The 27,841-nt window shown below is 45.0% G+C and overlaps 1 protein-coding gene across 3 annotated transcripts; it reads right to left on the bottom strand.

The window, feature by feature from the left end:
* Positions 1-326: 326 nt before the first annotated feature.
* Tfap2b (transcription factor AP-2 beta) lies at positions 327-27,841 on the bottom strand. 3 transcript variants are annotated; one of them, XM_052192915.1, is made up of 8 exons: positions 27,761-27,841; positions 22,756-23,214; positions 17,958-18,018; positions 10,564-10,783; positions 8,680-8,798; positions 6,056-6,197; positions 2,726-2,982; positions 327-349 (listed from the first exon to the last, which is right to left on the bottom strand). In XM_052192915.1, exons 1-8 carry the CDS (start codon positions 27,839-27,841, stop codon positions 327-329), a joined length of 1,362 nt encoding a protein of 453 aa, XP_052048875.1. The 3 variants fall into 3 exon arrangements, with proteins under 3 accessions (XP_052048875.1, XP_052048874.1, XP_052048876.1); XM_052192914.1 differs by lacking the exon at positions 327-349 and having other exon boundaries at positions 2,685-2,982; XM_052192916.1 differs by lacking the exons at positions 327-349; positions 27,761-27,841 and adding an exon at positions 24,569-24,595 and having other exon boundaries at positions 2,685-2,982.

Genomic DNA, 27,841 nt, shown 5'->3' with positions numbered 1-27,841 from the left:
TCAAATTCCGTGGACTTTTCCAAGCTACAACGTTTCTGAGAGTAGGGCCCCCCAGAGTGACCGCTTGCGGCAAAAGGGCTTTACAGAGCTCTGGGATCCCTCCCCCCCCAGCAGCCAGTGGGGCGCCGCCCCTTTACCTACTCGGGAATCGGCCTTTCTTGGCTGCCTTAGCCCTTAGAGTGAGGCCGAGAGCAAGAAGGGCTGTGCGGCTTGCGCCCCCAGCAGCTGCTGATTCTACGTCCTCAACACCACTTGGGCTTCAGTGGCCCACATGTTCCCAGGACCTGCACAGAAAGAGCAAGGCGCATCCATCGCGTCTCTCGATGTCACACGCGTGGGGCGCGTTGCCCTGCAAGGAAAGGAGACGATGTTTTTCAGTGTGTTTTCTGCTGGCCTTGTGCAATCAGAATTCAACTACTGCAAGCGTCCAGGCTCTTGGACTAAAGGGGTGGGCTTCTAAACTGAGGGAAGAGGAGAGTCTATAGTTCACACAATGTCTTTTCCCCCTGCCCCCTTCTACTCCTTTCAGCTTCTCTAGCGCTGTATCCTGAAAACCTACGGGGCTCAGAAGCAGCTAGAGAGGGGAGAGGAGATGTTGCCTGACCTCAATTTTTGTTTACAACCTGCATGAACCTCAAAACCACTGATTTTCCCTTACCTCAAATAAAATCCTTTGCGCAATGCCCTCAGAGGGTCCCTAAAACCTCAGCCCCTTCCCCTGCTTCAAAGTGGATTGGAAAAGAATAGGAATACTGAGAGTCCAGGCTACGGGGGGGGGGGGGGGAGGGGGAGGGGGAGAGGTGGGGGGAAGGGACTGTCTTTAAATCACAGAGTACATCTGAATATTTATCCCAATGGATTTTATAAAGATCCCGTCTAAGTGGTTGAAAAAAAAAAAAAAAAAACACGTGTATCCAGACTAAATGTGTGCAACAATCAAATACTCTACTCCTTGGTCTTGCTAAAGGTGCAGGTTTTACTTCATGGTAATATTAAGATGGGCTATAGTAAAAACGAGGACTAAGAGAAGAGAGATATGTCAAATGAGTGGAACTTAATCCATTGGGAATATTCCCAATAAATCTAGACAGGAATTCAAAGCTGAAATACAAGCTTGTTCCCTTTGCTTTGTGCTTTCCGGGGTGGTGTGTGTGTGTGTGTGTGTGTGTGCGCGCGCGCGCGCGCACGCGCGCGCAATTTTGTACCAAAACAACTGTGTGTCTGAGAAGGAAAACTGTTTCATTCATAACGCAGAGTCATGGTAGTTTTTAGACTGTCTTCCCCAATCACATCAACAAAGCTGCCTCTTTCCCGACTAAAACAATGGTCCCCGAAGAGCCCAAGGAAATGGAATCCACTTTTTTTTTTCAATAAAGCCAATACAGTTAGCAAAATACCTTACTTGATTCCCTTAAAATGCATTCTGCAGTGCCCCGCCCCTGCTGGAATTCCCACGTGGAGGCGTGTTAGCAAGAAATTCAAAGCCGCTCCCCCCAACACTGGCCACTTCCTAAATGATTCTCTTTGAGCTTCTTTAAAGAAGTAAAACCTGCCGAATCTGACACGCAGGCTTTAACTTTAAAAAGGATCAGGTTTTTTTGTTTTTGTTTTGTTTTGTTTTCTCAGTACCTTATAGATTGTGTAGGAAGCCCAAGTCTTCTTTGAAGAAGCTCATGAACCATGCGGGTAACGCTTTGGGAAACAGAAGAGAGTAAATGGTACATACCCCTCCGAAGGAATTACATACTAATCAAAGTTTTCATGTTTTGTTTTCTTTCTTTTTCTTTCCTTTTTAAACTATACTTCTAGATGACACAAGTATAACAAATGTAATATTCTCTGTGAACAGGTGCTGTCACGTCTGGGAAACTAGTAACATTTTCTGAAAGGAACCATGATGAATCAACTTATCGGTTTCCTCTGCCGCGGGAGCCTCGGCTCTCAAGCCCGGATCAAAAGCTAGAGCCTCCGCCTGTCCCCCACCCCCACCCTTGGCCTCCCTAATTAAACACACCAGGGCGGGGGTGGGGGTGGCAGGGAGGTGGGGAGCTGAGCACAGGGGAGTTAGGAACGCAAGGCGCAGTCAGGATACCAAAGGGGCTAACGTCAGAGAGCTAATCACACTTGTGATCACTCAGCAGCAGGTTCCCCCGTAACGCTGTTGGGGGGGGGGGGGAGGGAAAGCAACGGTGAGGAGGATTGAAATGGAGGGCGCGGAGTGCGAGAGTTTCCTTAAGAAAAAAAATTAAAATTAAAAATTTTAAAGTTCGTGCGTCTCAGTCAACTAGCTCTCAAAAGCATTGACACCAACGTTTCTCCAATTTTCTTCCAATAAGTTAGCGTGTTCTCATGTTTAGTCTCACGTTTTATTTTCCAAAATGGGGATTCATAGTTTTCTTTTATTATCTGTATTACTAAACTCGAAAGAACCGAAGTGGAAAATCCGGACTGTTGTCTCCACGTGTATCTTGAAATAGACACCGAGAGCCGGTTTGTTGCTCCGTTGTATGCCTCAGTTTATTTTTTTTTTTTTACGTTATTTAGCTTTCTTTTTAAATTTTGATTGTATGTGTATTCTACCTAATATAATTCTTCCAAAGCCAATCCAATATGTTAAAGCTAAATTTATTTTTTCTGTTTTCCTTTTGTATTTAAAACATTTTCCTTCTCTTTATTTTTTTTTTTCATTTCCTGTGTTTCTCCTCCTTGTCGCCAGTTTTACTACCTGGGCCTTCCCCAGACGTGTGCCTGTTAGTGGTGTTGTTCAAGAACATCTTGTCCATGCCTTTGAGCGCCTCGGTGAGATAGTTCTGCAGGGCCGTGAGCGCAGCGCAAATGGCCGGGGCACCGAAGCCGTGTGTGATGAGACTGAAGTGCGTGAGACAGCTTTGGATGCCCGGCTCCAGAATGGGGCTGGGCCGGCTGTTTCCAATCGGTGTCCGGTCCTGAGCCAGCAGATCCGTAAATTCTTTACAAAGTTGCCTGCGTAGGGGTTAGGGGAAGAAGACAAAAGCACCCTCAGAGTTCTGGTCGCTCGCCTAGAAAACCAGACACTCACACAAGCCCTGAGGCTTTGGGTCTGAGGACAGCAAGGCTATCTTTCGTGATTCCGCCTGATTTCTTTCCCTAGGGCGCTCCCTCAACCAGCAGCTGGGACTAGAAGGAACTCAGAGAGAGGTGGAATGCGCCCCTCCCACCACCCCACCCCCACCTCTACCATTTTTTCGCTCTCTGTTTCGGGACCACCTGTATTCTGCTTTAGGAAATTCGCTAGGCATTTTAGCTTTTGATTTTGAGTAGTCAATAATTTTTAGCTGTTACCTGGCACTTTTGAAAAATTATTTCCCCTTCTTCCCTCCTGCCTTTCCAACCTCTCTACCTCCTCTCCTCTTCTCTTCTCTCTTCTCTCTTCTCTCTTCTCTCTCTCTCTCTCTCTCTCTCTCTCTCTCTCTCTCTCTCTCTCACTCTCTCTCTCCTCCTCCTCCTCCTCCCCCCTCCAGCCTCTCCCTCCCTCTCTCCCTTCCTCTCTCCCTTCCTCTCCCTTCCTCTCTCCCTTCCTCTCTCTGTCTCTCTCTCTCTCTCTCTCTCACACACACACACACACACACACACACACACACACAACTGAAAGATTTAAGCCCCTCAGTCACAAGCCTGTCCCTGGCTTAGAAGCAGATTGCTGTAGCCTTGCATGGCCCAGGGCAAAAACCTGTTTATTCTAGGAGGGAATGCTGATTCCAGTCAAAGCAAAACCCATCTACCTGCAGCATTTTGGAAGAAATATTTCTTCCCTTCTTTTAAAAAAAAAATGACCCCCTTTTTGCATATGTGAGCTACTAAAAATCTTTGTGTAATAGGATGGTTGTCAATATAAAAAGGATTTTTCTCGAAGTTTAAATAAAACTTAGAGCTAGATGGTTAAAACACTAGGGATCTCGGATTTTTATTGTTGAAGGTTTTAATTTCCTCAAGGCACCTACAATTTAGAGTACTCTCCTAGCCTTAGGAACCCCGTGTGTATGGATTGGCCTTATTTGTGAAATTTTTAATCTAAGGAATGAATGGGAAGAAGGCTTTAGCCCTGAAGGTCAAATGGCTAGCTCTGCTGGCAGGCTGAGGCAGGGCATCCTCTGAGGCCACAGCCTTTCCTCAGATTGGCTGGCTTCTCCTGACCACCTTTCTTCACCCAGCCTCTGGTTCTCTGGGATGTCAAGAAAAGCAAACACATATAGCAAACTGGACCTATACAGTCAAGGCATGGTTGAAAGGGCACTTAGCAACTAACACGTAACCTGACTCTCGGGTAAGCAGGGCAGATTTCTGGGTTTGAAAGACCCTTGGGGCACTCTTCCCTGGGTGCTGCTACATTGCCCAGGGCTACCAATAAACCAAATGGGGGACTCTCTTTCTCTACCCACTGACAGCAACAGAGAAAGATTGATATTTCTGAGGCCTGTGGATAAAGATAGAGTCTTCCTGCCTTCTTAGGTCTCCATTCACAAGATATGCATATATCCCCGCAAGGGACTGTGCTTACCCAAACAGAGCCTCTGTCAGTGAGGTTCACATATGCACTCCCAGGCTCTGACTCACCTCCCTTCCATCGGTCCAGTGTAAAGGTTTGGGGATTGGTCCAGAAATGAATGAGTGTGGTGTGGGAAAGCTTCCAAGGAGATTCTGATCACCTAGGCTAAAGAATAGTGGCCTTAAAAGTCATAAGGTTTCCAAATGAGTGTGTGTGTGTGTGTGTGTGTGTGTGTGTCCGGGAAGGGAGGGCGAGTCAAATCATCCCTTTAAGAAATAAGGAGGATTTGTGGATCTTGTTGTCTACCTTAGATATGTTAGTTTTAGTTTTGTTTTGTTTTGTTTTTCCATTATGTTATTCTTCCCCAAATTTCCCTGCTTCATTTATAAAGTACAACTGGTCCTTACTACCATATACCAGAGGAGTGGGGGTTCCACCACGATCACCACCACCACTAACAACAACAACAAAAATCTATTAAAATGCAAGATGACCGGGCCTTGGAAGTAAACCTTCTAAAATGAAGGTGGGGTCAGGTTTTGATCATTGGTTGAAATGTTAACTTTGTACTCATTTCCAACGTGCCAAAAAGCGGGGGGGGGGGGGGGGGGGGGGCTTTGTAATGCCGAGAACAAATGCTTAAGACTCAAGCATTTAAAAATTTGCACAGCCCAAACCAGGCTCTGTAAGCAATTAAAGTTCTGGGACATTAATATTTTTTGACCCTGCGGAAAGGGGCAATCAAATTCCAATCACGTCTCAAAAACATCTGGACAAATTTGAGCAAATGATTTTTCAGCCTTCCATATATTTCTTTAAATTACGCTGTCAACGGAACAAACCGCGTCCAGGAACGCTAAATACATGAACTGCTGCTGTTCAGGGCCGCGCCTGCGACAGAGAGACGTGCTGGTGCACGCAGCACCGCCCACTGCAGGCCTGAGCTGGTCATAAAACACCAACAATATGACTCTGAAGCCAAAGACAGGAGTAAATCAAATAAATAGAAAACCCACTGTAAATGTTCAAATGAGCTCTAGACCTAAATTTAGCCAGAGATTTACTGCTTTCCCCCTCTGGAGTTGTATAGTAAATTTTACAAGTCCGGGGAAGATGACAAACAGCAACCTTGGAAATGGAGTAATTAGAGCTGTGGGTAGAGATGGGCACGCGTGGGTGACGTATAGACACCCTGAGCAAACACATATCGCTGTCCTGATGGCAAGGGAGACCAATGAAAAGCCCTGGCAGAAATATTCATCTAGGAACCTTGAGAAAATCGGCCTGACACCCCAAAACTGTGTGTTGGGGGGAACTGTGAAGAACCTACATTCTCTTTGTAAAGGAAGAAGAGGTATGCCCACAGCCCCTCAAGTCTACCAGCCCCCACATACCCCGCCCCTGAGAAGCAGATAGCTTCCGGCCTGCCCTATTGTTTTTGGCAAGGCTCTTTAAAGGCACTCTTTTTCTTAAGTGGACCTGAGTCAGGGAGGGAGTCCTGGACCAGCGCCCAGGGACTTGGAAACTCACTTGGTGGCTAGCAGCATGTTCTTTCGGGAGTGCAGGTCGCTGGGGTCCGTGTGCTGTCTGTTCAAATACTCGGACACCGCTTTAGCAGGAAACTCTGTTTCACAAATATACCCAAAATCCCGAGCTAAGTGAACAGCTTCCCCTGCAAGGAGAGCAGCAGAGAATCAATGGCTAGGCTAGTAGCAACCTACCCTAACACCTGAGGCCAGGTGCTTCCTCAACCAAGTCAAACCCGAGACAGACACTCAAAGTAAAGATGAACTTCATAACTCAAATGAACGGGACAAATCTTATTCTACAGCCTCTGGCTGAGTCAGGCTCTAAACATCACTACTCCCCTCAAGAGACACGGGGCTTCCTGCAGATAACTCACATCAGCTTAGAGGAAAGTGTTCTTAGATTCGAGAACCACCTTACAATTTAATTTAGACTTGCAGCGGTGGCAGGATATTCTACCTAGACTCCTCTCCTCTATTTAAAGCACCAGCTACACCTGCTTGAAATAAAGTTTAAAAGGCACCACCATCTTCCTACAATTCTATTGGCAAACAGTCTCATATTTACTAATATGCATAAACAAATCTACATATGTAAATGTTGCTGAAGAGTAATAAAGGTATGTAACATGTGTGAGAAGAGTATTTCTATTCTGCAGCAAAATAATTATTTACACTGCACTTTCCTTGCTGTTTTCTAGGGGAGGGGGTTCCTCTCTTTCAGAGATTTCTGTCATCCTCCTCCTACTTAAAGACTTTCTACTATACAAATATGGAACTGCGGACACCAGGTCATCCTAGAGATTCCATAGTTTACCCTTCTGCATATGGTATCATTACCTTTTCAAAAGCACAGCCTTGGGAATTTGAGGAAAGATAACAAATATGATAAAAAAAAATAGATGTGTTTAATTATTTCATGAATACATTATTTTGAGAGAAAATAACTTACTTTTAAAGATATTATAACAAAAGACTTCAAGCATGATGTTTACAGGGACTCATTATACCAAAAATCACAGGCAAATACTGTCATTTCAGCATGACTTCCAGTTTCTTTTTTTTTCTCCATCAAAATCTTTGTCTCATGCTAAGATTACCTTCCCTGTTTCCAAAACAGGATATTGATATTAATGGTTCCTTGGAAGGCAACATGGAGGGCTGAGAGATGGCTCAGTGATTAAGAGCACTGACTGCTCTTCCAGAGGTCCTGAGTTCAATTCCCAGCAAGCACATGGTGGTTCACAGCCATCTGTAATGGGATCTAATGCCCTCATCTGGTATGTCTGAAAACAGCTACAGTGTACTCATATACATAAAATAATTGTTTTTAAAAAGGGGGCAAAATGGACCTAACCACATGCTAAGAAGGTTCAACTCCTACCGAGTAGGATTTGAAAATGTGATGACTTAAGGCCTCTGATGGGAGTGTTCAAGCCAAAAACCCAACAAACAAGCAAACAAACTTTGGCTTAAAGATGGTAAAATGCAAGACCAATAACTCTTTGATCTCTTTTTGATCATCATTTAAATAAGACACTGTCCTGCCAGAACCAACTTTCTCTGAGAGTCATAATACCATGTCTACTAAAAAACATGACACACAAGGAAGATTCCTGAGATAATTCTCCACCATCTTCCATGTGTGCCAACTGTCTGTGTTTTCTTGTCTGTCTCCTCTACACTTTCAGCTGCATACATTCCTCTTCTAGACTGCATAGTTATTAATTATCACAAGCCCTAGATTTCATCTCACAACCCAAGCTGACTGGCAAATTAGAAGTTTCTCAGTGACATTATTGCCATTTAATTCACAAGTAATGAATTTGCCTTGAAGTTTGAACTCATCTCTCTGCATTTTCTGCCATCTCTCTGCATTTTCAGAGCCCCCTGCATAATTTTGTCTTCAGCATTGCTGGCCTTACTAAGGTGTCAATAACTCATCAAGTCCAAATGGGTAGGAAACTCATGAGTTTTAAAATAACCATGAAGACCCATGAACACTGTATTATTTTTACACTTTTCAAGTTTTATTGCATTTACTGGAGTTTGAGAGTATAGAGTGGGAGGGGGGCAGAAAAGCCCTCTCTCTCTCTCTCTCTCTCTCTCTCTCTCTCTCTCTCTCTCTCTCTCTCCCCCCCCTCTCCTTCCACCTTGCAGGACCTAGAGATCAGGTGGTTAGTCAGGCTAGGAAGCAAGTGCCTTTTTCCTCACCAGTCCCTTGCCACTAGTGGAGCTCTAAGTATTTGCTAGAAATACTTAGAGGAGAAGATAGGGGAGGGCAAAGAGCTGGGATTGCAGTTTGCAGGAGTTCAAGCAGAGAATGCTTTAACCACTGGGGCAAGGGAAGTGCTTGACCCCTGCTCTGACTTGCAGACTGGGCCTAAGCCCAGTTGAGAAGATAGGAGTGTGTGTGTGTGTGTGTGTGTGTGTGTGTGTGTGTGTGTTACTTCCCTGCCACTGCTGGCCCCTCTAAGTTTAAAAAGACCTTTGATCTTCTGTCCTGCAGCCCCTGGCCACCTTACCCATAAGGGCACAACAACTGTGATTTCCCGTTAATCATGGAATGTGTGAAATCTCAGCCTCCAGCGGACACGTGGCGAACCCCTGGCCACAAGCCTTGCTTACCTTCTACCAGGGAGGTGAGTAAGGTGACATTTGCTGCTTTGCGTCTGCCCGCGGGTAAATTCAAACCGATTTTTTCTAGCCTTTCTCGCAAGGATCTCCCCCCATTTTTCGATTTGGCTCTGCAATGGTAAGAATTAACATTCTGATTAACTTCAGCGTCTTCCTGAAACAAAGTTTAGACTGAGCAATCTAGAGCCAGGTGGAGCCTGAGGAGCTGAGGTCAGCACTCCCCTCCCAGCCCCTCCCTTTCAGTTATTTGCTGATCGTTTGCTGAGGTTTGCTTAATTTCTACGATACAGAGCATTAAAAAGTAAGACTTGTATTTTTATATATTGTGAGGGGGAAAATGATACCAGATGTGAATAATTAGAACGGAGGGCGGTGGACCCAGAAGAGGTAAATATTGCTCATCTCGTGGGCATGCGCAGGTTCAATGCGGGGCCCTGGAGCCAGTGAGTGGGGCGGAATCCAGGCAAACTTTTGAAAGAAGGGAAGGAAGAGGACTAGATTCCTGAAACTACTAGGCTTCTAACGGAGGAACAGAACCAAAAACCAAAGTTTTAGAAGGGGAGAGAAGACTGACATTTGCAATCGAAGGATGCTTGTTGTCATGGTAACAACAATTCTAAGGCTTTCGAGCTTGTTAATGTGATAAGCACTTTGTTGTTCCGGAACTGAATTAAAACGTCACCGCTCTGGGCACCAAGGCGGGATGATATGCACCTTTGAATCCCAACACTTGGGAAGTGGAGACTGTCAGATCTCTGAGTTGCAGTCCAGCCTGGTCTACAAAGTGAGTTTCAGAACTGCCAGGGCTACACAGAGAAACCTTTGTCTTAAAAATGAATACTAATCATAATCATGATTTAAAAAAAAAAAAAACAGCCTGACTATGAAGCTCAGAAGACTCCCTTGAAAACTTAACCGAACAAGATCAGTAGAAGAGGATTCAAATTAAGAACATTCCTGGGTCACACCAACACCTAGCCTTTCCATGTCCTCTAAGGGCTGGCAAAAATAAAAGGAAACTGGTTATCATGGGTGAACCCCATTGCTGTGCTGTCTAGCCAGCCACTCTTAGGAAAGAAAGAGATAGTGAACATCTAAAATGGATTTGAACTTCAGAAAGTTTTATCTCATGCAAAGTCCCTTAGCAAGAACAATACCAAGGGTCCAGATGTTGGCAAGAACTATTATAAAGAAGGCGGGGCATTTCTTCCTCCTTTTTCACCAGGAGTCTGCCCATGGGTTGCAATATTGGGAGCAAGTACATAGCCCCAGGAAATTATTACTAGTAGTTATAAAGTACTGTTAATGTTGTGAGATGTGGTACTATTGAAATAAGGTCATAGACCTAGAAAAAAGATCTTCTCGAAACGGGGGTGGGGGGTTGGGGAGCACAATATGCAAACGCATTAGTCTTTTAAAACCAGTAAAGTGGAGAGGGTGTGGACAGCATGCTGGAAACTGCCTTTTCTGTTTCAAATGAGTAGCGAGCTTGGTGGGGAGAATAGATTCTGGGTGAAATTCAGGCTGATGCTGCACAGAGTAGTATAGTTGGAAGCCTTGCACGGGCAAAAGAGTGAAAGGATCCCGATCCCGAATTTTTTAGGAGGGTTGCACATGCGCAGTGTAGTCTGGCATTGGCATTGGTTGCAGATTGAACATAGCACTATAATGCCAGACCCCAACATCAACCTTTCTGCTGCTTGGTACTGTGATTCACTTAGATTCCAGGTTGCTAGGCAACCGCGTCAAACTTTCTCCCTCAATCTCCACCATCATCCTTCACTAATAGTAGTGCGCGCGCGCGCGCGCGCGCGCGCGCGCGTGTGTGTGTGTGTGTGTGTGTGTGGTTTTTGCTGTTTGTTTTATTTTGTTTACCTTCTGAGGACGCCGCCCAGGAGAGACGCATTGAGGCATTCAGGGGGCGAGAGCCTTCTCTGAACTTCGCCCACAGTAACTTTGTACTTTGAAGTTGAACTGAGTAGAGATAAACGGCCTGGGACTGAGCAAAATACCTCTCCGGTGTTGACTGACATTCCTCCCAAGAAGCCATCTTTATTCATCATTAGAGAAGTCACAGATTTGGGAGGGACAGGAACTAGGGAGAGATGGAGAAAGGGGAAAAAAAAGTTTCCATAAAGGTGACCGGGCTTCGTTAGCACTACTGATGGTTCATAGAACAGGACGAGTCATCTGGGAAAGCCAACCCGGGGCAACCACCAAGTGGAAAGAGTAGGGCGAGGCGGCATCTGCAGTGGTTCCCAGCTGTATTGCGTTCCCAGTGCTGTGAACCGACCCAAATGTCAGCATTCCTCTGGAAACTTACCCCAGACCAGAGGACATGTGAGAGTTGCTTGCCATAGCCCAGTTAGACCTTGAATATTGAATCACGCTGTGAACCTAGGCAAAGCCTATTTGGTCACGTGCTTCTTGTGCGACACCTAGCAGAGATCCTGATCTCAGTTTCCTCCAGGATAATACTATCTCCTTAGGTACTTGAGGGTTAAGATTAATACCACGGTTCTCTGAGAGAAATGGCTAATGCCAATGATCTTTATGGAAATTGCTCCTCTCTGACTGGACCTAAACTTGTCGAAAGTAAAAACCATCACTAAAGATGAGGATGGACAGAGGAGGGAGAAATAAGAGATGTTTTTTGCCTTGTAATGAGCTCTGTTTTCCCGACACAAAACAAGATCACAATCCATTTAGAAATTTACCCAATGCTCATCTCCAGTAAGACCAGAGCAGTGACATGAGTTTTGTTTACAAATTAAGGCACCCGGCTGCTGAATGTTTGGACCGGTTATGATTTACAACAGGTGCCAATCAGCCAATCACCGTAATTCAGATGAGCGCGGTGGCCGTCTTGCCTTGCCCCAGTTGTTTCGTTTCAGCAAGTAATTGATAACAAACCACGCTCAAGGTATGTTTTATGCAGAAGTTAATAAGAGCTGACAGCTGGTTGCCACTGCGCCCCTGGTACACTCTGCCTCTCCAGTTTGTATTTCTGTTTAATTGTGTTTCGGTGTGATCTGCATGTCAGGACTGGGCTGAGGTAGGCAGAAGGCTGGGGGAATGAGAACCTGAGAGCACTGTCTTGAAAGTCTCCCCCTTTGAATTTCTCTCGAGATTTCCTCTACAAATTAATTTCTTTAGTGTAGAACATATTGAAATATATGTTTGGAATAGGAGGGGGAAAAAACTTCCACTTGCACCTTTCTCAAAACGACCAAGTCTTATCCTGTAGTTTTGGCTGGGAAAGATGCACTCTCTACCACCTGGGCTCCAGAATTTTATGAGAAAAGAGTATAACTTCGTTTCTACGGGACAAATATGACAGGGACGAATCTCTCTTTCAGTTGGCTCTTTATAGCAGAGATTTCAGCATTTAGACTCCATGATTATTGAGAGATTTCCAAAACTTAGGTGTTTATTAATTTATGTGGGTACTTTACAAAACCTTTCAAAAACAGCTTTCCTTAACGGAGTATTAAACACTAAAGTATTTCCTTTGACCATCTATCTATAGATAGATATACAGACTTTCAGGACCTATTATTGATGTCCAGGACCTGTTCTAGTTAGAGGAATTGTATTAGAAAACTAAGGAAATCTCCTGCACAGCCACGAGTAAGGACAAGTTACAGAGGGGATTTTTATTTTCTGGACAATCATTTTCATTAGGGACTGCTTCTCACTTGAGACTAAAGCAGCAAAATGTCAGTGTTTTCACCAGACATGAATAATAGGTGGAGTTGATAGTAGTGATTATAAATCTCTTTGAAAATGGGAGATTGGGATGGAGACATTTAACTTTTGTACTCAGTATCCACATGTATTTCTGTCCTCTATTTTCATAGCATTCTTGATATCTATATTTCTTATTTATATTCAACTCTTTATATACAGTTTATACTAATAGCCATAACATCAGCTTGGGAAAGTGTTCCCCTAAATATAGATAGCCCTTTACAGTTTCAACAAAAAAGCTAGAGAAATAAGTTGTGCAGAAGATCTCATCGCTGATACTTTCTATAGCATTGCTTAGAATATTTTAATAACAAAACAAGCCCAACAAACTGACAGTTCTACAATGCTTATTAACTTAAACAGTTAAGCTATTAGCCAGCATTTCTTAAACAGTAGTTTTTCTGGCTTTCTAATTCCCAGATGCCAAATTTCTTGAAAACTTTGGCTTTCAGAGAGACTTTATACCCTGTCTTTGAACTGTACTATTGGTGACTGCCTGATTCAGCTGGTAGGAACTAATTCCATTAGGGAAAATATCAAGTCCCTCCCCTGGGCCATATCTCTCTGTAAATGCATACAAAAATGCATGTGTCTATTTATGTGGCAAACCTCCAGCTTAGCAAGTTCTTCCCCACTCTGCCCCTTCCCAAATCTTACAAGGCAAGCAGATATGTTTTAAATTGTGTTTCCATTTCGCATCAAAATTACCTTCTTGTTTTCTATCCTGTAACCTCAGGTTCTTACATCAACTCATGCTCCTTACCCTTGGCCCAGCTTGGAGCCCCTGGACCAGACCCTACCCTACGGTTTTTGTTCGCAGCTTTTGTTCTGGTCCCTAGCTTGCTAATCATTTTACCTTCCTCTTGCCCTCACACCTGCTTGGCTCAGCTGATTAACCCCGTATTTTATTCCCTTCTGCTTTCCTCCAGCTTATCAATAAACTCAGAGAGCAACAGGGCCCAGTTGATTTGTTAGTAATTATGAGCACACTGTTCCTGCTCACGGAACCCCAGAGATGGCTGAGATAGGTTTAAAGCGACAGCAGGAAAATGCTGAGGAAACGGAGCATGGCAAGACTCAGCACGAAGCCTTCAGTTCTTTACATGTTTACAATTTTCTGTGCATACATTAAAAAGTGAGTGTTCCCCCTCTTGAGTTCTCAGTTGGATGGTAAAGCCAGCTTCTTGGTGTAACACACACACACACACACACACACACACACACACACAGAGAGAGAGAGAGAGAGAGAGAGAGAGAGAGAGAGAGAGAGAGACTCACCCCTTTCCCTTGCCCATGAATTATTCCAGAAAATGGAAAAAATATATAAACAGATTAGTATTTTCTGGCACTAGGTGAAGTTTTAGGAAGAGGAAGGAAAATTAGAGGAAATGTTATGCAGTAGTAGGCTATCTAGAGATCAATGGGGTAGGGTTTCAGTCTCTTCATAGAGCAGTCATTCATAGAGAGGAAATTTGGGGAATCATATTTGACAATCCCTGTGTGGGAAAGAGGGAGAATAAATAGACTTGCCTCACATAGTAAAGGGTTAATTCGCACTGGAAAAAAAAACTGACAACTGTGGGAGTTACATTGGGAAGCAACCCAGAAAGTTAGCGCTTTGAAAAGAGGCATCAGTGAGGCTATCCCTCAGATTTCCATCCTTTTATGTCTACCACTTGTGTAAATTTTATTCCACATGTTCAGCAGGTGTATACATTTGGACACTGAAATTGTGGTTAAGAACCCACAGATACACACACCTGAATATGTGTAACTTATCCCCCCCACCACACCCCCACCAAAAAATACAAAGTATTGGCATTCTTTAACGACAGAATCTGGGAACCTGAAACTTGACTAGGGTCTCATCATGGTTTTAGCTTGTCATCTGACCTTGAGAAAGTCATTTATCTTCTCCAGACTGTGCACTTGCAGGTTCCCACACTTGGCCCAGGGAAAAGGAATGTCTGACCTTTAGAGTTTTGAATTCTAAGGCTTCTGTCTATTCCTGCGTGTGCTCTCTCTCTCTCTCTCTCTCTCTCTCTCCCTGGAAAGACAAAGTTTTTGAGACACACACCTTATAGGTCAGACTGACTTGGACTCCTGGTGCAAAATTCCTTCTAGGCAAGAAGGAAGAATCTCAAAAGAACCACTAGAACTGAAATTTGGCACTTTTTTTTTCTCCTCCTCTCCAAGAAAACCCACACCAAAGTGTTTGTGTGGGGAAGGGGCCAGAACTAATGGGGAAAATGTGGAAGAGAGTATATGTTGAACTGAAACTAACCAAACAGGATATCCCTAAGACCAATAAAAAAAAATAATAATACCTCAGAGTCACAGCATTTGAACCTTGGACTCCGGCCTCAATAACCTTTCCAAGAAATTCTGACATATTTTCTGCTGTCTAATGTGTCAAGCAGATTGCATAGTGGTCTCTGTTCCAAACCCCTTTTCTCCAGGCCAAGGTAAGCCTTTTAACACAAGCCATAGGAAGATGGCAATGATCATTTCTGTTAGCTGGGCACTCCCCCCACCCCACTCCACCCAGATTCCTAATCTTAATGGAACTGAGAGTTAAGAATGATTTTTTAATGTCTCGTTGGATTTTTAGACTGTTAATGTACCGAATCCTTCTCATTATTACTTTATTGATTGCTCATTGACCAGCCCCCTTCAAATCGTATTAACCACCCTCTGCCGGTTTAGATTAGGAGAGTTTAAAAAGCACCTTTCATTACTCCCCCCCTCCCCAACTCCTGCCACGGAGTTGAGACTAGGCAGCTTAATGGGAGCTCTAATGGGGCAGCTAAGAAGAGAGGGGCCAACGTCCCTGCCGATTGCATTAATAGCTCAAAGGGGGCCAATACAGAAAATTAGCCGTAAACGAGCTCTGGAGATCTTCAAATGAAAGAGCCATTTATCACGCTGGCTACCTTCACTCCACTCGTTTGCTCTCTCTACTGGGAACAACTCATTTCCTCTTAACTAAATTACTTCAGAAATGTCAGCTAAGCTCACATAGCAAACATAACAAGAGAGGGAGTCTGTAATGTGTTGGGTGATATCAACAGGGAAGAAAAATGGCATGGGTTGTGTTTTAGGAGTAGCTATGGCACAACCTGACTGATAAATACATCTTTTATACCTAGGTAATTAGGTTTCATAAACACAGGAGAGAAGATGTGTAAATGTGGGGGAGTTGCTGGCCTTTTACTAATGAAGTATAATTTTCTAAAATCTGTCTAAATGCCCATTAGAAAACAAATTAAGCAACCAAGTCCCCTGCTAGTTGCTGGAATTTAGAATATTCAGTTTAGGAAACTTTCTCACCTCTCTACAGAATTAATCGCAGGGAGGCAGCCCTCACGGGGATAAGAATATGTAAAGATGGGAGAGGAGGGAAAGGAGCTAATGAACCCATAACTTTATTTTAAGTGGTTCCTGGTGAGTTAGAAAAATAAATGAAACATTTGTTCATATTTTCCCCGTGGCTTTTAAAGATGAAAATATGATATTAGGATGTCTTCTTTATAAAATAAAGCAAACATTTCAAGTATCAAATAATGGGAATGACCTAACGTTCATATTTTACTACTCACCCCAAATCTTTGAACATGAGCAGTGGATTCCTTCAGTGTTTTAAGCCATGCATGCTTTTAAAAAGCGTTGGAGGAACACATGTGGCAGTTTGAGAAAACAGAGTGAGCAATTCTAGTCAACACGTTTCTTCATCCCTGGAAATTACCTTTTGCATAAATATTCATGTTGCTTTGGCAAACATATTCAAAAACGGCAACCAAATGCTTCCCACATCTAAGAAAGCCATGAACCTCATTTTTTTTTCTAGGCAAAGCTAAGTTCCAGATATTTTTATTGGCCTGACTATTAATAACATTTCTGATTGGTCATCTGCTGGGCATGTCCTTCTGCCAGCCAACTGATGTTGCTAGGATACCGAACCCTGAGCTAAGCGGTTCTAGCTCTCCACAAAGAGGGAGTGGGGGGGGAATTAAACAACAATGACAATAGGAAACAGGAACGCTCCTCCCTCACCCCACCCCAATCAACCAGCAATTATCCTAAGGAGAAGACTCAGGAGAAACCAGTGAAAGTAAGGAGACACATTTGCCAGCTTTAGCACACACCAAGAGCATACCAGGCAAAGATGGTATTACCTAAAGAATACTGGGCAGCATTAAAAAAAAAAAATCTATTTAAAAAAAATTCAGGACCAAAAGGCACCATCCAGATGCTGTTCCTCCTATCTCTCCAGGCTATATAAGCATGACTTTTAAAAAGGAGAAACTTCAGCATACTTTTTTTTTAACCCCTTTGCCGGTCTTAGTTCACAAACTGCTACCTACTTCCCCAATTTGAGTCTGGATGGATTACTTTCTAAATTATTCTTTTCTTTAATTATTTTTTGTGACAGTTAAGTGGCTCCAGTGACTCTCGGATGGCTGAGGCTGGGGGTGGTTGACTCCTAACATAAGGACTGTTTTTCCTCTAGCTTCAATAGAAAAGGGCTGTAGTCGTTAAAGCTGTGTTTTCCAATACCAGTCTGTGGGATAATTAAAGATTGCAAATGTGTACACATTCGATCTCTTGAATCGGTGGCATGTGACTGACATTCAGGCCTTGAAGCAGCTACTCTAAACGCCAGGCGTTCTCTTAGTGACTGTCAGAGATGAGGAGAAAAAAAAATTAAGCAGCTGCAATACGCCCGAAATGAGTTATTGTAATTACATTTAATTAGTTTAATTAGTTAATTATTTTGCTTACAGCTGTACAAGAGACTGCAAACATTTGTTAATATCACATGCCCTTTAACAGTATGGGGTGATTCCACAGTCGTAGTAAATCATGAGCGCATATGCAGGAAGATTTAGATCCATGTGAAGTCTGTCTCAGCCTCTCAGGATGCGCTTCTTCAGCAAAGCATTTGGCACAATTAAAAATAATAATAGTAAAAAAGAAACAACTCATAACACACAGAGAACTGGTAACACAATTACCACCACACACACACACACACACACACACACACAAATCAAACCAAAAACAAGGGGTGAGGGAAAGCTTTCTCCAAGAGTCAGACTTTAACACAGTCAAATCCAGGTGTGATCAAAGTAATAATGGCACAGTTTTTAAACCAGTGCTTCTCCACCGTTTCGCCCATTCTTGGTGGCCTGATCATGTAAGATGCATTTAGAATGGCTACCTCACATATTATGAGAAACATGGCAATCACAATCCCTAGTATTGCTATGATCTCAATCCTGGTTTCTGACCGAGCTTCCATTCTGCTTGGTTCTGTTTCCTTTTTCCCATCATGCCCTTTACCTCATCTGAAAGCACTGACTGGTTACAACAAACATTTTAGGGTTTTTATTGTTGTTGCTTTGTTTTGTTTTGGTTTGGTTTGGTTTTGTCATGTAAAATAAAGAACTTCCCCAAAGTGAATGCTTATCGTAAAGACATTGAAATTTTTGCTTACTTTTGGAAGGAACAATCCATACCTTTTTTAATGACTGACTGGTCCAATAGGTTCATGCCGCTGTTATTGGCATCTTCAACTGACTGTGAATATAAAAACATCGCCATTCAAATTGACTGGATATTAAAGAATTCCATACATAAATCATGTCACGGGAGTTCCTATTATTTCCATTTATATTAATTCACAAAGGGAGGCTTTACTATTATCCTTATTACCTCCAACTCAACACAGAAATGAAATTCACTGAAATGGTAAATTCTTACAATAGAAGAAAAAAGCACAACATCTGAGAAACATCTGGGGCACAGAATTGGCTTTGTTATTATCAGAAACACAGATATACAGACACATAAACTTTTAAACCATTTGTCCAAAGGAATTATGAAGAGTTGGCAAAAGCTAAAAGATTTCTCACCAATATTAGTTAAAGCAATTTTTGTGTCCCCCCCCCCCATCTATCCCAGTGCATTCAACCCCAGAGTCGTTTTTTTTTTTTTTTTTTTTTTTACAAATACATAATAGTTTATATTATGGGATTTTAATTAAAGTCTGAGCAATTTGGATTGGAATGCAAAGAGCAATACAAAAGCCTCCAGGACCTCACACCCACTGTAATCCATACATGTTCCTGTGAGCTATGAGCTCCTTGCTACAGGATGACAGTCCCTGCAGGAGAGGAGCCTGTACAGTGTTCCACACCCCCCCTCTGCCATGCTGGTCCTGCCACCGAGCAAGGAACACACCTGTTAGAAAGGCAGGAACTACTGGTCCTCACACACACACACACACACACATACACACACACACACACACACACAAAGGATCCTCCCAGGCAGCACCTTGCTAATCAGAAGGAGTATCCATCTTCAATTTCATCCCAGAGAGGGGAAGTTTCAACTCAGATTTGGCTGCACTTCTGAGGGAATAGTTGTTGGAGCTAATTCCTTGCTGTCAGGACGCATGGGAACCAGGCCTTCTAGCTGTGTTTTGTAGGGTGTCAAAAAAAAAAAAAAAAAAAAAAAAAAAGCAGATTCCCTTCCACCCTCCCCACCCCCAAGGAAAATACCCACTGCCTTTTTGAATCTCACATCTGCTTCCCTTGATCCTTTGGAACTTAGGTTTGGACCAATTTGTCACCCACTCTATAAAAAAGTATCGAAAGGGCTTTGAGGGTGAGGTGTCTGCCCAGTACTTCCTCTCCATTCAGGATGCTTCCTTAGACAGGGTGTGAGTCCATCACAAGGGGAAAAAAAAAAAGACTATCACAAACAAGCAATTGTGGCTTGAGAAATGAGACATTCTAACCATCAGGGGGGAAGCACTGCTAATGTTTCTTCTCATTCTTACTAGTCACTTTGCTGCTCTCAGAAGGCTGGGGGGGGGGAGGGCTTCTCCCTTCACACTGTTTTCTGTGCTGTAGACTGCCATGCCACACACATCTTAATAATGAGGAGATACCTTAAAAATATTTCATGAAACTTGTTCTTGAGTTTCCAGGAGACCCTGTCCCATATGTAGGTATGCTCACACTCAGTTCACCCCTTTCTAAACTCCTGTGTGTGTGTGTGTGTGTGTGTGTGTGTGTGTTGGCAAGGGCTATGGGTCCACCAGGGACAGAGATATTTGCTTGTTTCATATAGGGCTGGACCCATGAGCTCCCACACCTCACAACCATGTTGGTGCGCAAATATGTATCCACGCCTCATCAGCAACGTGGGGTAGTTGTGGTAGTTAATGAGAAGGCTCTTGTCTGATTTTCTATCTAATTACGGCCGCCTGCTGGGTTTTTGTACAGGATATTCACGCAGCATGCTGACGCTTAATCGTCACAGGGAGGATCGTAAAGATTTAATTAGGACTGCATGCGGAAGCGCAGAAAAGCAACTCAGACTCATAATTACTAGACTTCTTTAGTTAAAAGTGATACCAGGGGTTGCTTTAAGACACAAGGGTGTGTTTTGAGTGGTGTGTGTGTGTGTGTGTGTGTGTGTGTGTGTGCGGTGTGTAGGGTTCACTTAATAGCTTTCTATGTTGATACTTATGAGTGGTGGGTGGTAGAGGTGATGGGAGGTTGGAGAGCCCAGCTGTGAAGAGCAAGAGGCCTGTGCGGCAGGTAAACAGATCCACAACTAGGTGTCCCCTCGTTTTCTTTTCCTGTAACCATTTCCCTCTGAGTTTTTAACACTGCCCCCCTCCCCAATGGGTGAAATGTAGCATACCCGGAACCCAGACAGCGATCTGCCAGTTTAATAGCCCCTGTGAGTAAATTGAAATAGAAATTGACAGGGTTTTATAGTTTCATTTAAAAAATATTAGAAGCATTTGGTTAATTAGCTCTTCTGCTTTTCTCTCACAGGGCGGCAGCCTCATGAGTGTGCCTCTAGGTCACATGAAATCCCCCCAATCCTGGTCCTATAGGGCCTAGGCAGCACCCTCTGGCGCTCTGATCCCTGGATTCCAGTGTCCTAAATGCATATGACCAGACCCTTGAGATAGAATAAGTGACTCTGCGGTCCAGGCCAAACCATTCTGTTGTCACATCTAGAAACTAGAAGGGTGCAGACACCCCTCTTGGGTTTGTTGTTGCTTGGTGTGTAGAGACCTGACAGCTTCCATAACTGCATCTAGATCCGGAATTTGGCAGTGGACTCTTATGGGGGAGCTGATCAGTTAGATTTCTGGATTCTAGGGACTCATCTTCTTCCTCCTTTAAGCCATATCAGCCTTTCCCTATCCCTGTCACAGAGACCATGCTGAGACCAGCCTCACACCCTTGTTTTACTATGGAAGCTGGCTTGGGCTGCATGCCTAGTACTTCTCACACTTAGGGCTGTTGGAGAAGGTCCCACAGGATTCACCCAGTCACCAGGCTCTCAGCTGAGGGAAAAAGAGAGAAGCAGGGAGCTTTCTCTAACCTGCACAGTCTCTGAGCAAACTGTATCACCTCAGACTAGATGCTGGATTCATTTACATACTCTAAATCCATCCAGTTGCTTTGTTATATTGTCCCAACAACACTTTTCTGGCCTTGTTTTGTCCCCCTTGCTTTGCATTTTGCTAAACACTCAAAAAACCCTTAGAGCTTTGAAGTTAAAGACAACATTCTAAAGCCAAAGAGATTTGCTCATTTCAGAGAGACATTCAGGGGTTCAATTGCCTGAGTCCCTTGGCCTTCAGGGTGGAGGTAGAGGTAGTGGATAATGTTAACATCACCAGTGGTGATGAGGGTGTGTAATGGTAGTGGGTGATGTTAGCATCCCCAGGGTAGTGGGGATGTGTTGTTGATCCACCTTCATTATTCAGTACTTTGAACCATACTCAGAAAGGTTAATTTAAAAACTTTCCCCCCAGACGCATATTACACCAATGCATTAAAAAAAAAAAAAACCGGCTCAATACTTCTCTTCTTATATGGCGTTCTGAAATGAGCAATACCTCTAGACAGACGCAGATCAGTAAAGTCAACAAAAGCATCACTCTTGGTACTGTGGGTGAATCCAGCTATAGATCAGATGATTTCCTCCTTTTTAACAACAAGATTCCTCTAAAACAACGAGGTATCACAGGCCACATGGAGATGGTGGTTGACACTGTCACCATGTTTTGACTGTTCCTGAAATATATATATATACATATACATATATATATTTATATAATACATATATATATTCCCAGGAAAGAGGAAGGACTTGGCTACCTTCTCTTTTCCATTTCATTTTTCTTTGCTCCAGAAGTAAGTCTACTTAACAAACTCAAGGATGGCAATGAGATCCAAGTGTCAATTAAATGCTTTACAACAATATTTATCTTTTCTGGAGACTCGTTAAATCTGGGAGGGTAGGTGAAGCAGAAGTGTTCAGAATCACCCTGACAGTATTTAGGAATCCTTCCTTTGATGTTTCTTTGTTTAGTTTAACCAAGTATTCTCCTCCAAGACAGTCTCCGAGATGTAGGTTGCAGATGGGAAACTGGGTGGGTAGGTATTGTGTTTTGAACCTTTTGTTTTAAAAAAATAAACACGTGATGCTTCTTGGGGGGGTAACTTGAGGGAGGGACGACAATTGTCAGAGGAGAGGGCTGACAGGGAAGGTGGGGAACATTGCTTTACAATCAATTAATTGGCCCTCAAATGGATGAAATTTCCAAAATGCTACCGTCCTCATGGAATCCAGAACCCAGTCGCAGCTTTCTCTGTCAGCCACCTGAGCCAAGATCCCCTTGTCAGACGATGGCCCTGGAATTCTGCTTGGGAAAGGGTCTCTGCAGCTTTTGGAAACTCAGAGCAAAGAGGCCATAAACACACTCTCATTATTAGTCCGAGCCTTCCGCAGCAGAGAACACACCTGGAGCCTTCAGTGGCCCGGCGTTCTCTTGCCTAGAGCTCTGTTGTGCAGACAGCCAACACTTTGCCCACCAAGCCAGCGGGGACAGGCTCACTGTGAGTTACTCCTGGCGCCAACTTCTCCACACAAAGCAACAGAAAATGCACAACTCCAGTAGCTGAGTCAAGACGAAAACATTAGCTTCGATGGCAATAACTGTAAACTATCACGAATAGTATTTCCTCCTTCAAGATTTAATTTCCAGCCGTCCTTTCATTCACAAATGGATCTCTAGAAACCAAGGCCACCTTGTAGCCACACACTCAAACACACACTTTTGTTCTGTCCGGTTGGTCCGGTTCTAAAGATGACACCCCCCCCCCCACACACACACACACCTGAGAAGACCAGGCCGCCCCTCCCCCTTTACGCCCCTCGCCCCCGGCATTCTTCTTTTATTAACGGTTATGTTTATTTTTGTTTGTTTGGAATTACCTGCACGTCTTCCATGCCCGGATGCCCAAGGCCGTGCAACGAGAGGCTGTCGCCCATGCCAGCGTCCAGGCCGTGATGTGCGGAATGCAGCAGCACGTCCGGCCGGCGAACAGAGTGGTAGTCCCTTCGGGGGTCAAGGCCGGAGAGCTGGGGCAAGGCTGCCCGGGGCTGGGGCAGGAGAGAGCCTGCTTCTGAACCCACTTCTTGGCGTTGTCGTTGTCCCCAAGGGTGCTGCTGGGGCTGATGCAGAGGGTTCAGGGAGTAGGGATCGTTGACGTGGGAGTACGGGTCTTGACTCTGGTGGTAGGGTAGCGGCTGGTAGGGGGGCGGGAAGTAGGGTGGCTGGAAGTCCGATGATGGCGTGTGGGACAGCGGCGGGGCGCTCGAGTAGGGTCCTTGGGACACAGAGCCCAGTTGAGAGAGTCTCGAGCTATGGCTTGGGACGCCATCGTGCCGGTCCTGGGAGGCGAGAGAGGAGCGAAGGAGAAGAGAGGGGGGAGAAGGGAGAAAGGAAAAAGGAGAGGGAGAGGAAGGGGCGGGAAAGGGGGAAGAAGAAGAAGAAGAAGAAGAAGAAGAAGAAGAAGAAGAAGAAGAAGAAGAAGAAGAAGAAGAAGAAGAAGAAGAAGAAGAAGAAGAAGAAGAAGAAGAAGAAGAAAGGAGAGAGGAGAGAGGAGAGAAGTTCGGTTTCTGTACAATTTTCCGGGATAAGGGGAGCAGCAAGAAGCTACACCTTAGTTAGACCCCAAGCTGACTCAGGACCACATGGTAAAATGTCAATAGTTCCACACGGGACGCTTCAGGAGACTTAACAACAACAGAAATAGGAAGCTCACCCACTACCGGGCCTAGAGGCATCTTTTGACAGTGCAAAGCAGGCAAAAGGGAAAAGAGAAGAAAGTGTTTGTGGACAGAGATAGTTTAAAGCCTTGATTTGATTTTATATTTTTAAAGTAGGACTTAAGGGTGGTGTTTGCTTTTCTAAGTGTTTCTTGCCCCTACCTCTTGTAGAGTTCCAAAGTACACCAAATGAAACTTGCTAATAGCTGTGATGCCGTGTACTGGTTGAAAAACCCACTTCTGCCTTCCCTGGCAGGTAGCTGGCTGGCCCCGGGGCTCACACAAGCAGGAGATTCCCAGAGCAGGGAGGAATCTGCATGATCTGAGCTTCCAGCTACCCCTCCCTCCCCAAGAGGAATTAAATAACTTAGTGTTTGATTGAAACGGATCTCCTCTGAAATCACACCCTAAGCCCACGTTAAATTGAGTTGTGGTTTGCAGGAGTTATTTCTAAGCTTGCTTCCATCTCTCATGCTATTCTACTCGGGGAGTTAAAATAAGGAGCAGAAGTTGTGGGAGGAAGAGATAACTCCCACCCAGCACTCTCATCCCTCTCCGGTCTAAGCCAAGTGGGAGAACAAATGGGGAAGAACAGGACGCCTTTAAGTCTCTCCTCCATCCTTCATGAAAATGGCACGCGGGAAAGTCCCCCTGATTCTTTCCGTAGAAACAGCCACCTACATTTCCAAACTTCACTGACAAAAAGTTTTCCTGGTTCAGCCTCACCCCCTCCCAGCTGACTCCGGGAGCTCAGACAGGGAAGCACAAAGCAGAAAGAAGCAGCTGCAGCCTCCACCAATTACGGTGCTAAATTACCAAGCCAAAGGCACTCAAAGGAAGACAGGGAGATGGACACACACACACACACACACACACACACACACACACACGCACGCACACAAAGATGCAGAGACAGAGACGGTGAGAGGAGGAGGAGGAGGCATGCACTTCTGGTACAACGGGAATCCGAACTCACCATGGATGAATAGGTGTGGACTAACATCTGGAAAAAAAAGCCTGGTTACTGCTCAAAATAACAATGAATTTTCAAAAAAAATAATAATCAAGGAGTCCAGCAGGGAAGCAAGCTGGACACAGGAGCTGAGCTTGAGATGTTTCCAGGACAAGCCATCAAAAAAAAAAAAAATTCCCCCCCCCCCTCCAAGAAGATTGGAGGTTCCCGTCACAGACAGGCGGACCCGCTCATCGGTCTCTCACTGTCTTTCTGGCCTCTTCTGCCGGTTCTTTGGGGCTCCAGAAACAGTCCTCTTCCACCCGAAGCTGGGCTCAGACTGCTCAGGCGCCCCTTCCTCCCTCCGCTTGCCTACACCGCCTCATAATAATTGATATTCATGACTATTAATATTACACGAGTACTTTAAAGGGAGAATGGAGGACAAATGGAGCGTGAAGCAGCAGCGAGCTCAGAGCTCCTCCACTATTGTAAATGACGTTCATTCAGTGGAGAATTACTAGATGTAATCAGACGAGGGGGCTGGCGGAGGCAGACTGGGGGCAAAGTTGAGCAGGAAAGAGGCAGAACTTCAATTAACTGAGCGGGACGCTCTCTTGCTCTTGTAAGGCAGCCTCTGCTCTTTGGATTCGGCAGGGCAGTGCGGAGGAGCATGTGCTGGTGGCTCCCAGAGAACGAACGAACATGCTCTTGTCTAGAGAGGAAGACTTTCCCAACAGGGAGGAGGTGGTTGCCCTGGGTGCTTGGTGTGCAGATCAAAAAAAGCAAACTCGAAAGGCTCTACCTGGTCATTTGGTGTGGAGAGAAAAGCAAAATGGGTGGGCCTGATTGTTTACGTGTGTTTACTGTAGCTACACCTACTTTTCCTGAATGCAGAAGATCGAGTTGCTTTTTTTTTTCCCTCTGGTTTTTGTTCTTTTGAAGGATGTAGGGGAGATGGGGACTTTTTGAACACAGTGTAGCCTTTTCCTCTTTAGTGCTTACAGCCTGCAATTTTTAAAACCTAGATCGAAAAATCTATGTGATCGGTCTTCATATCCTTTCCAGGCTAAGCCAGGGGCAACAGAAAATCTTTTGGGATGTATCAGGAACCCGTTCAACTGGCCTGACTGCCATTTCTGTTAAACTTCAACCGCAGTCCAGACTGAAACAGGCTCCTTCCACCGCGCTGTGTGCGGTGTGCGGGTTCTCGGGGGCTTTCCAGCTGAAAATTTAGACAGCCAGGGAGCAAGCCACTCTCCTCCCTCCCCAAACCCTACTTTCCTCTCCTCTCTCTCCTATCCCTCTCCTACCCCTCTCTTCTGGCCCTTCTCTCACACTCCCACCTAGTCTTTCCTTCTCTCCCCTCCTTTCTTCTCTCCCTCCCCATTTCTCTTCTCCCTTCCCACTTTACTCTTTCCCCACTCCCTTCCCCCTCGCCCTCCCTCACTTCCCACTTAGCAGTTTATGTTTTCATAAGCAGAGAACCAGCATCACACTGATTAGTATAATCCCTCTATGTATCCCCAGAGCTATTTCCACCGCGGCCCCAGCTCCGCCAGTGCCACGTTTACTGTGCGCGATGTATTCTTTAGGATAGTTTAACGCCCTGGACTTGAACATAATCCCGCCTGTTAGGAAGAAAAGGCGGCCCAACAGAAATGAATGCCACCAGGTGGGAAGGCGCGGTTCCTCAGTACAATACCACAAAGAGGAAGGCGAAACCCGAGGTCACCCTGAGAAAGAAGAAAATATATCTCCCCCCTTTCTCTCTCTCTCTTCTTCCCCTTTCCTGTCTCTCATTTTCTTCTTGACTCCCTTTTCTTCTACCCTCCCCCCCCCTTGTTTTTCACTTTCTCGTTTACCTCTAAATGAGGTCGTAGGAATGGCAGATCTGGGGGACACTGGCACTGGCTCTAGCTGCTCTAGGCAGGAAACCCTAGAGTCGCGGCCACTCTGCAGACCCCACTAAGAGCGGCAAGGACGGAGCTGGCGCCTGCCTCCGGACTCCCCCTTAGCTGAGCAAGGCAACCCCCCGCGGTACTGTCCCTAGTTGTCCCAACACCATCAAGGCTCCGGGTTCAGATTTCTTTCCGGACCGGTTACGGGGTCTGGGCTGTCCACCTCTGCCCCGGTGGCCCAGCCTGGTGCTGCTCTGCTGGTGCGGGTAGCCCGGGTCTCATCTCTGCCTTCCGCTTTCCAACTTTTCCGTCACCTCGCCTCTGCCTCCCTCTTCGCTAACCCCCTTTCGCTTTCTTTTTTTCTGATCCTCTCATTTCTCGAAGCTTCGGAGTCTGTCTCTTCCCTCTCTCGACGTCCCCTTGAGCCTTACTTTCCTTTCCTCTTGAGCTCAGCTCCTCAGCTCCCGGGCTGTGGCGCGGGATCCCGCATCAGTCCCCAGCCGGGCCGCTTCGCCTCGCCCGCGAGCTGCGAGGGCAGCGGGACAGCCTCGCTCGAGGCGGACTCCGGAAGCGCCCGGCGGCGTCCGACAAGGAGGAGGGCAGAGCACCGGAGGGATGCGTTTGCCTGGGGACTGGTAGCCGGGAAGTGTGGGCAGACTTCGTTAAAAATGCCCACATGCTAGCGGCTGCCATCTCTGCTTGGATCCAGTGACCCGCAAAGAAACAAAACACTACAAAACAAAAATAACAAACCGCGCTCTCTCCTCGAACTGTACTGGGTTTGTTCATACATCAGTCCTTTTCCCCTCGCTCTCCCTAGATATCTACCCTCTACCTGCGTACGTTGGTTACCGATTTCAGAAAAATTTATTAAGAGTTAAAAGAGCAAAAGTCAAAGTCCGAGTCTGGGTGAGGCTTTGATTTTTGAGAAAACCCGATTCTCTCCCGTACTCAAAATGGGGATATTTTTTCCCTGATTGTCCGCCTAAATTCTATGGCTCCACATTACCCACCAGAGCCTACAAGGGGGAGGAGAGAGCCCGAGAGAAAGAAAAGGAAAAGGAAAAGGAAAAGAAAAAGAAAGAAAGAAAAAAAAAAAAAACCTCCTAAATTAAACTTGTCACATTCCGACCTTCAAAGTTCCCTTCCTGGAGAGCGAAGTCTCCTAGAGCCAGCCTTCGAAAACTTAAAGAAACCTCAGAACCCCGACCGGAAATCTAGGAGTAAATAGCTTAAAATATATCAACTGGGGTGTCAAAGAAGCTCCAGTTTTCTGTCTCCAAAGCTCTAAAATGCATCTGGGGTGTCCGCTCACCTCATAGATGTCTTCGTACTTGACATTCTCCACGAGTTTCCAGAGCATGATCGCAGCCTGGTCTCTAGGAGGTGAGTGCAT

Source organism: Apodemus sylvaticus, chromosome 9, assembly GCF_947179515.1.
Source record: "Apodemus sylvaticus chromosome 9, mApoSyl1.1, whole genome shotgun sequence".
NCBI classification, from domain to species: domain Eukaryota; kingdom Metazoa; phylum Chordata; class Mammalia; order Rodentia; family Muridae; genus Apodemus; species Apodemus sylvaticus.
The sequence above is the reverse complement of the archived record's forward strand: the minus strand, read 5'-3'. Positions and strand labels throughout refer to the sequence as shown.

What these genes read in the sequence shown, in the direction of transcription:
- Tfap2b (XM_052192914.1), bottom strand. Translation starts at nt 27,841, where the DNA reads ATGCACTCACCTCCTAGAGACCAGGCTGCGATCATGCTCTGGAAACTC. An exon ending in CTGGGCGGCGTCCTCAGAAG is followed by an intron (nt 8,799 to 10,563) that starts GTAAACAAAATA and finishes TTACCATTGCAG; the next exon opens with AGCCAAATCGAAAAATGGGG. An exon ending in AACATGCTGCTAGCCACCAA is followed by an intron (nt 2,983 to 6,055) that starts GTGAGTTTCCAA and finishes ACCCCTACGCAG; the next exon opens with GCAACTTTGTAAAGAATTTA.